The sequence below is a fragment of the Acomys minous genome (assembly GCF_964271855.1).
Source record: "Acomys minous genome assembly, chromosome: 15".
Taxonomy (NCBI): Eukaryota; Metazoa; Chordata; class Mammalia; order Rodentia; family Muridae; genus Acomys; species Acomys minous.
Window position 1 is genome coordinate 101,603,319 of NC_140497.1, and position 13,039 is coordinate 101,616,357.

Here is a 13,039-nt window from a genome sequence, read left to right on the forward strand (position 1 = left end):
CGATCCTCCTGCCTCTGCCTCCCAAGTGCTGGGAGTAAAGGCGTGCGCCACCACCGCCCGGCCTCTCTGGGTTTTTTCTTTCTTTCTCTCTTTTTTTTTTTTTTTTTTTTTTTGCATATGGGATGAGTGTGAGTGTGTGTGTGTGTGTGTGTGTGTGTGTGTGTGTGTTTTAGAGGGAGGAACGTGTACCTTGGTACCCATGTGAATGTCAAGCGATAATTTACAAGAGTCAGTTCTCCCCTAACGTGTTGGTTCTGTAGATTGAACTCAGGTGCTCAGAGCTTGTAGCAGCTCCTTTACTTGCTGAGCCACCTCAGTGGCCTCTCAGCGTCGCGGGACCCACAGCCCTGGCCTCTGCTCCTTCACACGTGGATTCACGATGCCTGGCGGCACCTCTCTTACTTCTGTTCTTTCCTTGGTTTGTTTTTTGAGACAGGGTTTCTCTGTGTAACCTTGGCTGTCCTGGACTCGCTTTGTAGACCAGGCTGGCCTCGAACTCACAGGGATCCACCTGCCGCTGCCTCTGGGGTGCTAGGATTAAAGGCGTGTGCCACCACGCCAGGCTAGGACTGTTTCTTAACCCCAAAGGGAAGAAGCAAGCTACTTTGAGGAAGAGGCAGGTGGATCTCTGTAAATTCGAGGACATCCTGGTCTACAAAGTGAGTCTAGGACAGCCAAGGCTACAAGAGAAACCCTATCACGGGAAAAAATATGTATTTTTTAACTGCCCACTTCCGTATTGCTTAGGACAGCCGCGTTTGGAACACTGCGCATGCACGCAGATCGTGCTATGATTGGTCATTCTTTTGACGTCCTTCTGTGCCTCTGCATCTTGGCCCCGCCCCTTCCTGCTGCGAAGACAGACGCTCGCTGGTATGCGCCTGGACAGGAGTGCGCGGACGCTGCGTAATGACGTCAGCGGCGCGGTCGCCATCCCGGAAGCGCCAGCCAGGCCGCCAGATGTTCAGGTGCCGAGGCCGGCGATGCCGGGGCCGGGCAGGGGCGGGACCGCGGGGCAGCGGGAGGCCGCGGCGGGGAGGGAGGGCCCATCCTGCCTCTGCGGCCGAGACTGCCTCAGTTTCCCCGGCCGCGGCGCGGGCGGATTCGGATAGGAACCCAAGTTGTGTGACCCTCCGTAACCGGGAGTCCTGAGCGACGTGGAGTGCGCGCGTGCCTCAGTTTCCCCCGCTCGAAGGGGCGGGGCCTCCGTGCGTGTTTGAGCCCCGCCTTACCCGGCTTGGTTCTTTTTCATTGTTTTTGTTTTTGTTTTTTCTCTTCGGAGTTTGGCAGCCGCGTTGAATTCGGTTAGAGGGCTCTGGCGACTCCTGCCTCTTGCTTGTGACCTTGGGGCGCAGAGCCCTTCCAGTCAGCAGCCCTGCGTTCCTGGGGGACAGTTAGTGGTTTTTGAGATAATAGCCCAAATTAGCCTCCAATTCCCGGGAATCCTGCATCAGCCGCGCAAGTGTTAAGGGAAAGGCATTAAATCTTGCGGATAGTATTCCAACTTGCCCTCCAGTCTTTGAAATGCAACCTCCTCAGTCTCCCGAGTGCTGGAGTGACAGGCGAGAGCTACCCTTGCCTGGCTTGTGCTGTCTTGTTTCAGATGGAAGGAACTCACAAAGCAAAGGATGACCAGGAATTTGTGATGTTCCTGTCGCCACACCTGACTCAGTTTGCTTATTTCTAATATAATCATTTATTTATTTTGGGACAGTCTTCTGTCTCCCAAGCTGTTCTGGAACAAACTGTGTGGGCCAGGTTAACGTTGAATTTACAACAGTTCTTTAGCCACCTGAGTGCTGGAATGACATATATGAGCTGCCACACCAGGACTGTGTTTTAAGACAGGGTTTTGTGCATCTTAGGGTGGCCGAGATCTCAATGCGTCAGCCCAGTCTGGTCTTCATTACTGAGGGACCCAGGGCTTTTCACGCTACCAGTTCCTGCCCAGCCCAGGACTAATGCCTTCATCTAGAATAAAATCTCTGGAACCAAAATTATGCATGAGAGATCCCAGCTGTTAAACTGTTGACTATGCCCTTCATCCACAGTGGGTTTTGTACAGTCTCTGTGTAGCCCTGGCTGTCCCGGAACTCACTCTGTAGATCAGGCTGGCCTCGAACTCACAGATCCGCCTGCCTCTGCCTCCCAGGTACTGGTTAAAGGTGTGCCTGGCTTAAGTATGTATTCTTTTCGTCTTTTTGGTGTACGTGTGTTGTGTGGAGCTTGGACGATATCTGTCAGTCAGTGCCTGCCTTCCACCGTGTTTGGGACAGCATCTTTCCTTCACCTCTCTGTAAGCCAGGCTAGCCGGCCTTGGAGTGTCCAGGGTCTTTCCTTGTCTCTGCCTCCTGTCTCCCCATAGGATGCTGGGATTGCAGATGGATGCATTGCTGTGTCTATCTGCACGTGAGTTCTGGGGACCCCCGCGGGCCATTATGTTTCCTTACCTAGTACTTTACACACAGCCATGTGCCCAGCATCTTTCCTACTGTTCATTTATCAGTCACTCCTTCCTTCCCTCCCTTTTTTTATTTTTTCGGTCTTTATACACATCTATGATTACATGTGTGTGCTGTGGCATGCACGTGGAGTTGTTCTGTTTCCACATGTTGGTCCCAGGGTTCAAACTCGGGTCATTGTGCCTTTTGGTTTTTTTTGTTTTTCGAGACAGGGTTTCTCTGTGTAGCCTTGGCTGTCCTGGACTCGCTTTGTAGACCAGGCTGGCCTCGAACTCACAGTGATCCACCTGCCTCTGCCTCCCAAGTGCTGGGATTAAAGGCGTGCATCACCACTCCCAACTAGCAGGAAGCACCCTTAGCCACTGCATCATCTTGGTGGCCCCCAAACCATGTTTAGAGCTGAATTCAGGAACTTGTCTAGAGTGCGTGTGCGTATTCCACAGTGCATGTGTGGAGGTCAGCCTCAGGTCCGTCCTTGTCATCCAGGGCCCTCGGTGTCTCGTACCACATGGGCTAGGCCAACCGGCCCTGGATAATTAAGGTGTCAGTCAAGGGAAAGCAGGTTTGATGCCAAACCTGCCACTGTCCCAGCACTCAGGAAGTGAGGCAGGAGCATCAGAAAGTCAAGGTTGTCCTCAGCTATGCCGTAAGTCAGGGGCTACCCTGAGCTACATGAGAAACTGCCTCAGAAACACAAACAAGCAGGGCATGGTGGTACATACCCTTGATCTCAGCATTTGGGAGGCATAGGCAGGCACACCTCTGTGAGTGTAAGCCCAGCCTGGGCTAAGCAGTGCAACCCTGTCTTGAAGAGAGTGTATTTGCTGCGCTAACTCAGCTGATGACACACTTAAGGACCGGAGTTCAGTCCCCAGAACCTACCTGGAGCTCTGGCTCAGTGACGGTGAGGTGGGGAGCAGGTCCAGGCTGACCCTGGAAGCCGGTGGATGAGGCTGCAGAGATGGCACTGGAGGAGGCCTGAGCTCTGCCGTGTCCGTGGATGCCTGTAGCTGAGTGCAGGGCATCTGCCACCCCCAGCTCTGCAGTCTGACTGTGCTGTCATTGTCATAGGAGCGCTGTGACACCGGCACATGTCCCACGCCACACAGGCGCAGAGCTTGACAGGTGAGGTGACAGCTTTGCAGAACTAGTGAGGACAGGAGAGAGGTGGTGACGCTGCCCAACCTGTGCCTGGGAAAAGCTCAGCTCTGGGCCCAGTGTGAGCTGTGGAGGGTGGCAGAGTGAGGGCCTCGCTCTTTAGCCCCAGGTCACTTAGCTCTCCATCCTCCTGCCTCAGCCCCGGATGCTGGAATCAACACGCTCAGCTCTGCTGGCTTCAGCTCTGCTGGCTCAGGTGTTTCTGGGGACGGGTCCTGTCAGGCCTCCAAACGCCGCATACCCTGAAGCTGGGCAGCATCTGTTAGGGCTGTGAGGGGCTCTTGACATCCTCACCTGCCCAGTGCTGACCTCAAATCTTGTCCCGGTCATTTCAGGCATCAGAGGCCAAGGAGAAAGAGATGGACCCCCCAGACTCGGCCTCAAGGGTCTTCTGTGGCCGCTTCCTCAGCATGGTGAACACTGATGACGTCAATGCCATCATCCTGGCCCAGAAGAACATGTGAGCAGCCAAGGGAGGCATGGGAAGGGTCCAGCTGTCTCCCCCAAACCCCACCCAGAGCTGTGATAGAGAAAATGAGGTCCTGGCTCCAGAGCCAATTCCTGACCTGCAGGCCAGGCCCTGGCACAGGATGTAGGGTCTTACAGCTGTGCGTGGCATGGTCAAGGGGCTCGCATCCCCAGGCCAGGGCTAGGAGGGCTAGAGGAACAGGGTACTCGGGGAGCATCTGGGCTGGCTTCTGGGTGACACCTGGAGCTCCATCTGGGTGTGCAGGGAGCCTGATCCAGAGTGCTTTGTTCCGTTGACGGTACAGCCTAATCCTAATTCCAGCTGGGCCTGTGGAGGTCACTTGGTGGTGAGTGTTTGTGAAGCATGCAGAGGCCCCAAGACCGTTCCAATGACCAGCCCTCCCAGCTCCTTGTTAGGCCTCGAGTCACCCAATATTCCAGGGCATATTCTGAAGCCGGGGCGGTATCTGTTTAGAGATCCCACAGACATGCACAAATGCAAAACACACAATAGAAAATAACACAGACTGGCCCAGCGGCTGCTGCCTCATATTATTTGCTTAGGTTTTTGTTGTCGTTGTTTTGTCTTTCTTTTGTTTTTATTTTTTATTTTATTTTTATTTATTTTTATTTTTTGGTTTTTTTTTCAAGACAGGGTTTCTCTGTGTAGCCTTGGTTGTCCTGGACCTGCTTTGTAGACCAGGCTGGCCTCGAACTCACAGCGATCCGCCTGCCTCTGCCTCCCGAGTGCTGGGATTATAGGCGTGCACCACCACGCCTGGCTTAGTTTTTTTTTTGTTTGTTTGTTTTGTTTTTCGAGACAGGGTCTCTCTGTGTAGTCTTGGCTATCCTGGACTCACTTTGTAGACCAGGCTGGCCTCGAACTCACAGCAATCCGCCTGCCTCTGCCTCCCAAGTGCTGGGATTAAAGGCGTGCTCCACCACTGCCCGGCCTTTGTTTTGTTTTTTAAAGATTTATTTTTATTTTATGTGCATTGTTTAGGTGCATTTATGTCTGAAAGTGCCAGATGCCCTCGAATTGGAGCTACAGACAGTTATGAGCTACCGTGTGGGTACTGGGAATTGAGCCTGAGTCCTCTGGGAGAGCAGCCAGTACTCTTAACCACTGAGCCACCTCTCCAGCCCCCTTGTTTTGTTTTGTTTTTTTAATATTTATTTATTACATATACAGTGCTCTGCCTACATGTACAGGCAGGCAGAGGAGGGCATCAGATCACATTGTAGATGGTTGTGGGCCACCATGTGGTCGCTGGGAGTTGAACTCATGACCTCTGGAAGAGCAGTCAGTGCTTTTAACCGCTGAGCCATCTCTTCAGCCCCTTGTTTTGCTTTTTCGAGACAAGGTTTCTCTGTGTAGCCCTGGCTGTCATGGACTCACATTGTAGACCAAGCTGGCCTCAAACTCAAGAGATTGCCTGCCTCTGCCTCCTGAGTGCTGGGATTAAAGGCGTGTGCCACAAATATACTAGTTTTTGTTTTTGTTTTTTGAGACAGGGTCTCTCTGTGTGGCCTTGGCTGTCCTGGAGTCACTTTGTAGACCAGGCTGGCCTCAAACTCACAGCGATCCGCCTGCCTCTGCCTCCCAAGTGCTGGGATTAAAGGTGTGCCACCATGCCCAGGGCTCTCTCCTGGTTCTTTGTGTTCAGACATGGCCCTGTAAACTCCCAGAATAGCAAAACCAACTGGGAAGCACCAAGGGAAGCCCTGGGTGTCGTGCCTGGTGTGAGGACCGCCAAGGGAAGCCCTGGGTGTCAGGCCTGGTGTGCCCAGTATCACTACCAGATGGGGATGCCATCAGAATATTGGCCTTGGGAAACATTTGAAATCTAAGCCTTGATATAAAAAAATGTTTTAAAATAAGCAAATATAAATAAATAAAAAATCTAAGCCTTGAAAAGAAATGGGCTGGAGAGATGTAAAGTGGCTAAGAGTAGTAGCTCCTCTTAGAAAGAGAAAAAGGGGGGTGCAGTTGAGGCTGGAGAGATGACTCAGAGGTTAGGGACACTGACTCCTCCTGCAGAGGCCCTGTCCCAGCAACCACACGGTGGCGCACTGCTGTACTTCCTGTTCCGGGGACAGGGACTTTAACTCCTGCACTCTGAGTTCCTGCCGGCCAAGGCTACATAGTGAGATCCAGCACTGCTCTAGAGCCTGCGGGCCGGTTAGAATACGGAGTGGGTCCCAGACCGGGCGGGGCCGCGCGGCAGGACCGTGTCAGAAGAAACTAATGCACACTAAAAACCTGCATGTTGCACACGCCTGTTATCCCAGCACTCTGGGAGGCAGAGGCAGGAGGATCTCTGTGAGTTCCAGGCAAGTGTGGTCTACAGAGTCCAGGCCAGCCAAGGCTACCCAGAAAGACCCAGTTTGAAAAACAAAGCCTCCGTGAAAGATGCAGGCTGCAGCTAAGAGTACCTTTGAATAGGGCTTTCAAGGGTGAGTAGGAGGTGGGTGGCCCGAACCGCAGACGCAACTCTTCAGGCCGAGCGCAGAGGCTGTGACTCTCAGGGCGCAGCTTAGGCCGAGGGGGGCTCCTAGGCCTGATGCAGACGGAGGCCCTCGCCCTCTCCCCTCAGGCTGGACCGCTTCGAGAAAACCAACGAGATGCTCCTAAACTTCAACAGCCTGTCCAGCGTGCGGCTGCAACAGATGAGCGAGCGCTTCATGCACCACACACGCACCTTGGTGGACATGAAACGGGACCTGGACAGCATCTTCCGCAGGATCAGGTGTCTCTCCCCACACACCCGCAAGCGTCCCCAGCTCCCCTGTGTGTGGCTCCACAGCCAGCTGCCCCAGCATCTGCCTCCTTGCCCTGTCTTACAGCACATCTCCAGAGCACCACCCCCAACCCCTACTATTGGCTCTTTCAGTGGTCTGTCACCCTGAAGCCCCGCCCATCATCTCCAAGGCCCTGGTGCTGGTCTCTGCCTCCTCAGTCCCTGAGGTCTCCTCTTTCCGTCCTCTCTCCTCCCTGCCCTCTGCCCTCTCCAGCCTGGGGAATTCTGGTTGTTTTTCACTGTGGATCTGAGCTCTGAGGGAGGGAGTGATCTGGAAGTAGTGAATTTCCCCTTTAAAGAAAAATTTTTGGGGCTTTTTTGTTTTTTTGAGACAGGGTTTCACTTTGTAGCCTTGGCTGTGCAGGAACTTGCTCTGTAGACCAGGCTGGCCTAAAATTCAGAGATCTTCCTCCCTTTGCCTCCAGAGTACTGGGATTAAAGGTATACACCACTGCTCAGTGGTGAATTTCCCTTTTATTTGGTTGGCATCTGTGCCACACAGCTGGGACCCAATACAAGTCAGGAGTGGTGACAGCTGTGTAGATAGGCCAGGCTCTCGCTTCTGGGGGCAGGCTGAATGGGCCCCCAGGTGCATTCTGGATAGAGGTCTGTCAGGGTTCAGTTTTGGTCTTAACCGTAGTGGCACGGGCTCTTGGACCGTGGTATCCATGTCCTTGGCTCTCAGAGTGCTCCTGGTGTCCCTCTCAGCCTCACCTTCACTGCAGTGTGACAGCTGCAGTCATCTGCCCAGACCCAGCAGCGCTGAGGCAGCAGCAGCCCCATCGTAGATGTGCCCTCTGCTTCCGCTCACGGCTCTGGCCTGCGGAGCTGAGGGAGCCAAGTAAGCCCTACCCACAAGTCCTGAGGTCTTCTAGACCAGTCTTTTATTAAGTTTTAAAATTAGTATTGCTTTATTATGATTTCATTTTGTTTTTGAGGCAAGGTCTCAATAGCTCTGGCTGTCCTGTAACCCGCAGCGATCCGCCTGCCTCTGCCTCCCGAGTGCTAGGATTAAAGGCGTGCGCCACTACGCCCGACAGTATTACATTCTTGATATTGAGGCAGGGTCTTTTGTTGCCCAGGCTGCTCTCCGTTTTCCCCTGTAGATGAGGATGACCTTGACCCCCTTATCCTTCTGCCTCTGCCTCCTAAGTGCTGAGGCGCCTGCCACCCTTGTCGCCCTAGGTCTTCCTCTAGCGCATTTCTAGCTCAGAGTACCAGGCTGACGCTGCAGCTGGTTTGGGGAGTAGGCAGGGGCTCTTTGAGCCCCAAGAGTGGATAGGCAGCTTCATGTGTCCAAGTTCCCCAAAAAGGAGACCAGACCAGTCTGCCCCATGCTGAGCTGGTTGGGCCCGGGGTGCAGGACGTGCGTGCAGAGCGACAGCAGCCCGCTCAGAAGCTGATCAGCTGGCTGAGGGTGCTGACAGCGGAGGCTGAGGCAGGACGATCTGGATTTCCAGGTCAATGGGGCTCCTTGGTGAGTTCAAGGCTAGCCTGAGCAGCACAGCAAGACTTTGTGTGTTGGAAAGCCAAAAGGGGGGCCTGGCGATGATTCTGGGTACAGTGCTTGCTGAGCAAGTGTGGGGAGCTGAGGTCAGACCCCAGGCACAGAGAAGTCAGGCCCAGCGGCTGGGGCGCTGGCTCCCTGGTTGAGAGTGGGACAATGGGCGTTTGGTTCTCAGCACCCACGGCAGGTGGCTCACAACTGCCTGTAACTTCAACTCCAGAAAACTGGGGCCAGCCTTCAGCACCTGCACAGGGACACACCACACACAAACACATCCATACACAAGTTAGAAATTCAACTAAGATGCTGGGTGTGGCCGGGCACTTGGGAGGCAGAGGCAGGCGGATCGCAGTGAGTTCGAGGCCAGCCTGGTCTACAAGTGAGTTCCAGGACAGCCAAGGCTACACAGAGAGACCCTGTCTCTAAAAATAAACAAAACAAAAAATCCTTGCTGAGTACAGCAGTGCACGCCTGTCGTCCTGGCACTGGGGAGGTGGAGACAGGAGGCTGCTCAGGCGTGCTGACCAGACAGCCCTGCTGACACTGAACTTTCATAGCCAAGAACCCTGAGCATGCATGGCACAGCAGGAGAGAAGTGCCCAGGGCAGTGAGACAGTTTCCAGAGCCCAGTGAGGCCCCTGCTGATGGCTCATCCCTGTCTGTCCCCTTCTCCGCAGGACACTGAAGGGGAAGCTGGCCCGGCAGCATCCAGAGGCCTTCAGCCGTAAGTGCGCCCCCTCCCACCCACCCACTGCCAGCTGCCAGTACCTTCTGCCTAGCACTGGCTTCTGAGATCTGCCTTCACAGCTGCCCATCCAGGCTCCCACGGGGGTGGGGGAGGGGAGGGATGCCTCTGTAGTGTCCTCTCTGGAGGCGGTTTCAGGAATGACAATGCTATCCAGGAGCCCTTGCGAGCCAGGCTGTCACCCACACGGGTGGCATTCCACTTCACAAAGGGGAATCTGAGACCCCATTCAGAGGAAGTGACACTATCTGGTGTGAACAAGGCCACCTGTAGCATCTCTGCCCCACCCCCACCCCCGCCACACCTGATCTGGGTGCTCTGCCCACCCCACTGCCAGGTGTGATACCTAGGTGTCTTTCTTTCTTAAACATTTATTTATTATGCATATAGTGCTCCGCAGGCCAGAAGAGGGCATCACATTACATTATAGATGGTTGTGACCCACCATGTGGTTGCTGGGAATTGAACTCAGGACCTTTTGAAGGGCAGTCATTGCTCTTAACTTCTGAGCCATCTCTCCAGCCTTTTTCTTTTCTTTTGATTTTGTGGTGGAGTTTGTTTTTGTTTGCTTGGTTTGGCTTGATTGGTTTTTTAAGACAGGGTTTCTCTGTGTAGCTGTAGTTGTTCTGAACTGTAGACCAGGCTGACCTCAAACTCAAGAGGAAAAAAATAAAATTAAAATAAAAAAGGAAAGAGAAAAAAGAAAAACTCAAGCTGGGCATGATGGCACACGCCTTTAATCCCAGCACTAGGGAGGCAGAGGTGGGCAGATCTCTGTGAGTTCAAGGCCAGCCTGGTCTACAAAGTGAGTCTAGGACAGCCAGGGCTACACAGAGAAACCATGTCTCGGGGGAAAAAAACAAAACCTCAAGAAATCTGCCTGCCTGTCTCCAAAGGCTGGGATTAAAGGCATATGCCACCGCCGCCACCCTCCACCACAGCATGGAGTGCTCTCATGTAGCCCAAGCTGGCCTTAAATTCTTTTGTTTGTTTGTTTGTTGTTGTTGTTGTTGTTTTAAAGATTTATTTATTTATTATGCATTCAGTATTCTGCCTGCATGTACACCTGAACTCCGGAAGAGGGCACCAAATCTCATTATAGATGGTTGTGAGCCACCATGTGGTTGCTGGGAATTGAACTCATGACCTCCGGAAGAGCAGACAGTACTCTTAATCACTGAGCCATCTCTCCAGCCCTTGTTTGTTGTTTTTTGAGGCAGGGCTTCTCTGTGTAGCCTTGGCTGTCCTGGACTCACTTTGTAGACCAGGCTGTGCTGGGATTATGGGTGTGCGCCACCATGCCAGGCTGGCCTTAAATTCTTTATGTAACTAAAGATGACCTTGAACTCCTGATCCTCCTGCCTCCACCATTAGAATGCTAAAATGAGGTAGGGCAGGTGTGGTACCTGGCCTAGGGGACTTGTGCAGGACACATAACGAGCTCGAGAGTGCATGTGCGCGCGCGGGCGCACACACACACACACACACACACAGCACGCCTGCCAACCTGGGGCTTTTGTTGGTTTGGTGCGGCCTCCTGCCTCAGGCTCCCATACTGGGCGGCAGACGGGCATCCTCACTCTGGAACTGTGATGAGCTGCCTTTCACTTGCCCATGCCTCAGTTTCCTCCTGAATCATGCCAGGTGGGGGGAGAGTTTCAGGGCCACCCCTACAGGAAAGTCAGGGTCTGTGCAAGGTGACGTGACCAGGATGAGCTTCCTTCCCCAGACATCCCAGAGGGTTCATTCTTAGAGGATGAAGATGAAGACCCCATCCCACCCAGTATCACCACAACCATTGCCACCTCGGAGCAGAGCACGGGTTCCTGTGATACCAGCCCTGACACTGTCTCACCGTCCCTCAGCCCTGGCTTTGAGGATCTGTCACACATGCGACCTGGTTCTCCTGTCATCAATGGCCACAGCCAGACAGACGAGGAAGAGACACATGGAGAATAGCCCCTCCCCACCATCCCAGAAAGGCTCGGGGCAGCTGTGGACCTTCTGGGGTCACAACTGGTCAGTCTGCTGCCCCATCCATCACAGGCAGGTCCCTAAACTCCTGCTAGCACACGCACCCCGGCTGGGGCGGTGGGGCTGGGTCCAGGGAACCTTGAGCTCCCCTGGGTCAGCTTTGAACAGCGCTTCTAAGTCCCCACGGTCTGCTGGGCCCACTGGAGGCGGAGGGTGCCAGCAGGGCTGAGCTTGTCCCTGCCCACTGGCAGCTGCTCTCTGCCCTCTGTGGAGGACTTCTTTTCCTGTTATGTTGGATTCTGGAGGAGAAGAAGGTTCCAGAGAGCGTGGCAGCCAGACTCTGGGGAGCTGTGTTTCTCACAGATCCAGCAGGTGTCTCCAGAGCTGGCCAGCCACTTTAGAAAACAGCTGAATGGAATATTTTTGTACCCGATGTTTACAGATGTTGGGAAGTTATCAATAAAGACTCTGTTATGAAAAAGGAACACTGCACAAGCAGTGGCTTGCTTCTGTCTTTGGGTCTCACACCCCAGACATATCCAGCAAGGATGTCTCCAGGGGCCCTGCTGGAGGAGGCTGGCCAAACCCGATCCTGAGAACAAGACAGGGCCAGCAGGTGGGAGTCCCAGTGCTTCCAAGCGGGGGTTGGAGGGCATGGCCTGCCTGTCACTGGCCTGCTCTGAGAACGTCTCCTTCCCAGCCGAGGACACACACTGGCCTGGGGGCTTCTGGAAAGCTGTTTCTGCTGGCTACCTGGACCTAGGAGTTAGGACTGCAGAGGCCCAGTACTGCATACTACGCAGCTTTCACTTGGGTTCTAGAGATTTGAACTTGGGTCCTCAGACTTGCATGGTAGCAGCTTTACCCACTGAGCCATCCTCCAATGCCAGGGGACACTCTCTGCATGCGCCACAATGCCCAGCTTGCCGGAAGCACTCTTAATTGATAATCTGCCACAAGCAGGCACTAGGTGCCAGGGTAAGCGCCAACACTGCAGGACAGTGCTAATACAGAAAGAAAACAGCACCAGCGCCGACACGGAAACTTGTAACTGCAACTCCAGCCCAGGACACTCAGTGCAGGGCAGCTCATGCCTCTTTCACACTCCATGGGCACAAGCTATCTTAGGGATGCACAGACAAACCAACAAGCAAACATGCATGCACTTAAAACTAAACTGCTCAGACCTGAAGGGCTCTGGGCGCCTTAAAGAGAATCCATCCAAAGGCCGGGTGTGGTGGCGCACGCCTTTAATCCCAGCACTCGGGAGGCAGAGGCAGGCGGATCGCTGTGAGTTCGAGGCCAGCCTGGTCTACAGAGTGAGTCCAGGACAGCCGAGGCTACATAGAGAAACCCTGTCTCGGAAAAAAAAAAAAAAAAAAGAGAATCCATCCAGAGGCTCACAGCCATCAGTAATTGCATTTCCAGGGGATCCAGCGCCCTCTTCTGGCCTCTGCATACACGTGATGCACTTACGTGTTTTAAAAGAAAATCCCAATCTTTCTATTTTACCAATAAAGACTCAGGAGCCAAATGCTGGGGTGCAAAACCTGCAAGCTCAGAGAGGCAGAGAAAGCACCCAGCTGACCTTCCTACTCAGCTCATGGCCCAATGGAAAAGGCCCAAAGGCTCATAGCTCAGCTGACAGCCAGGAGGAAAAGGCCAAAAAAAACCCAAGGCCAAAGGCTTGTTAGCTCAAAGCCCAAGGAGCTGAGGCGATAAAGAATTAAAGGCTTAAAGCCCCTACTACCTGCAGGTGCTTGTCTTTTTGTTTGTTTGTTTGTTTGTTTTTGGTTTTCGAGACAGGGTCTCTCTGTGTAGCCTTGGCTGTCCTGGATTCGCTTTGTAGACCAGACTGGCCTTGAACTCACAGCGATCCACCTGCCTCTGCCTCCCGAGTGCTGGGATTAAAGGCGTGTGCCGC

General features: G+C 53.6%; 1 protein-coding gene across 2 annotated transcripts; it reads left to right on the forward strand.

Moving 5' to 3' along the window:
• Window positions 1-813: 813 nt before the first annotated feature.
• KXD1 (KxDL motif containing 1) lies at window positions 814-11,600 on the forward strand. Of its 2 annotated transcripts, none has more exons than XM_084759234.1 (5): window positions 814-968; window positions 3,956-4,080; window positions 6,686-6,838; window positions 9,074-9,120; window positions 10,871-11,600. In XM_084759234.1, exons 1-5 carry the CDS (start codon window positions 876-878, stop codon window positions 11,098-11,100), a joined length of 648 nt encoding a protein of 215 aa, XP_084615360.1. In that variant the 5' UTR covers window positions 814-875; the 3' UTR covers window positions 11,101-11,600. The 2 variants fall into 2 exon arrangements, with proteins under 2 accessions (XP_084615360.1, XP_084615361.1); XM_084759235.1 differs by lacking the exon at window positions 814-968 and adding an exon at window positions 3,442-3,587.
• Window positions 11,601-13,039: the final 1,439 nt, after the last annotated feature.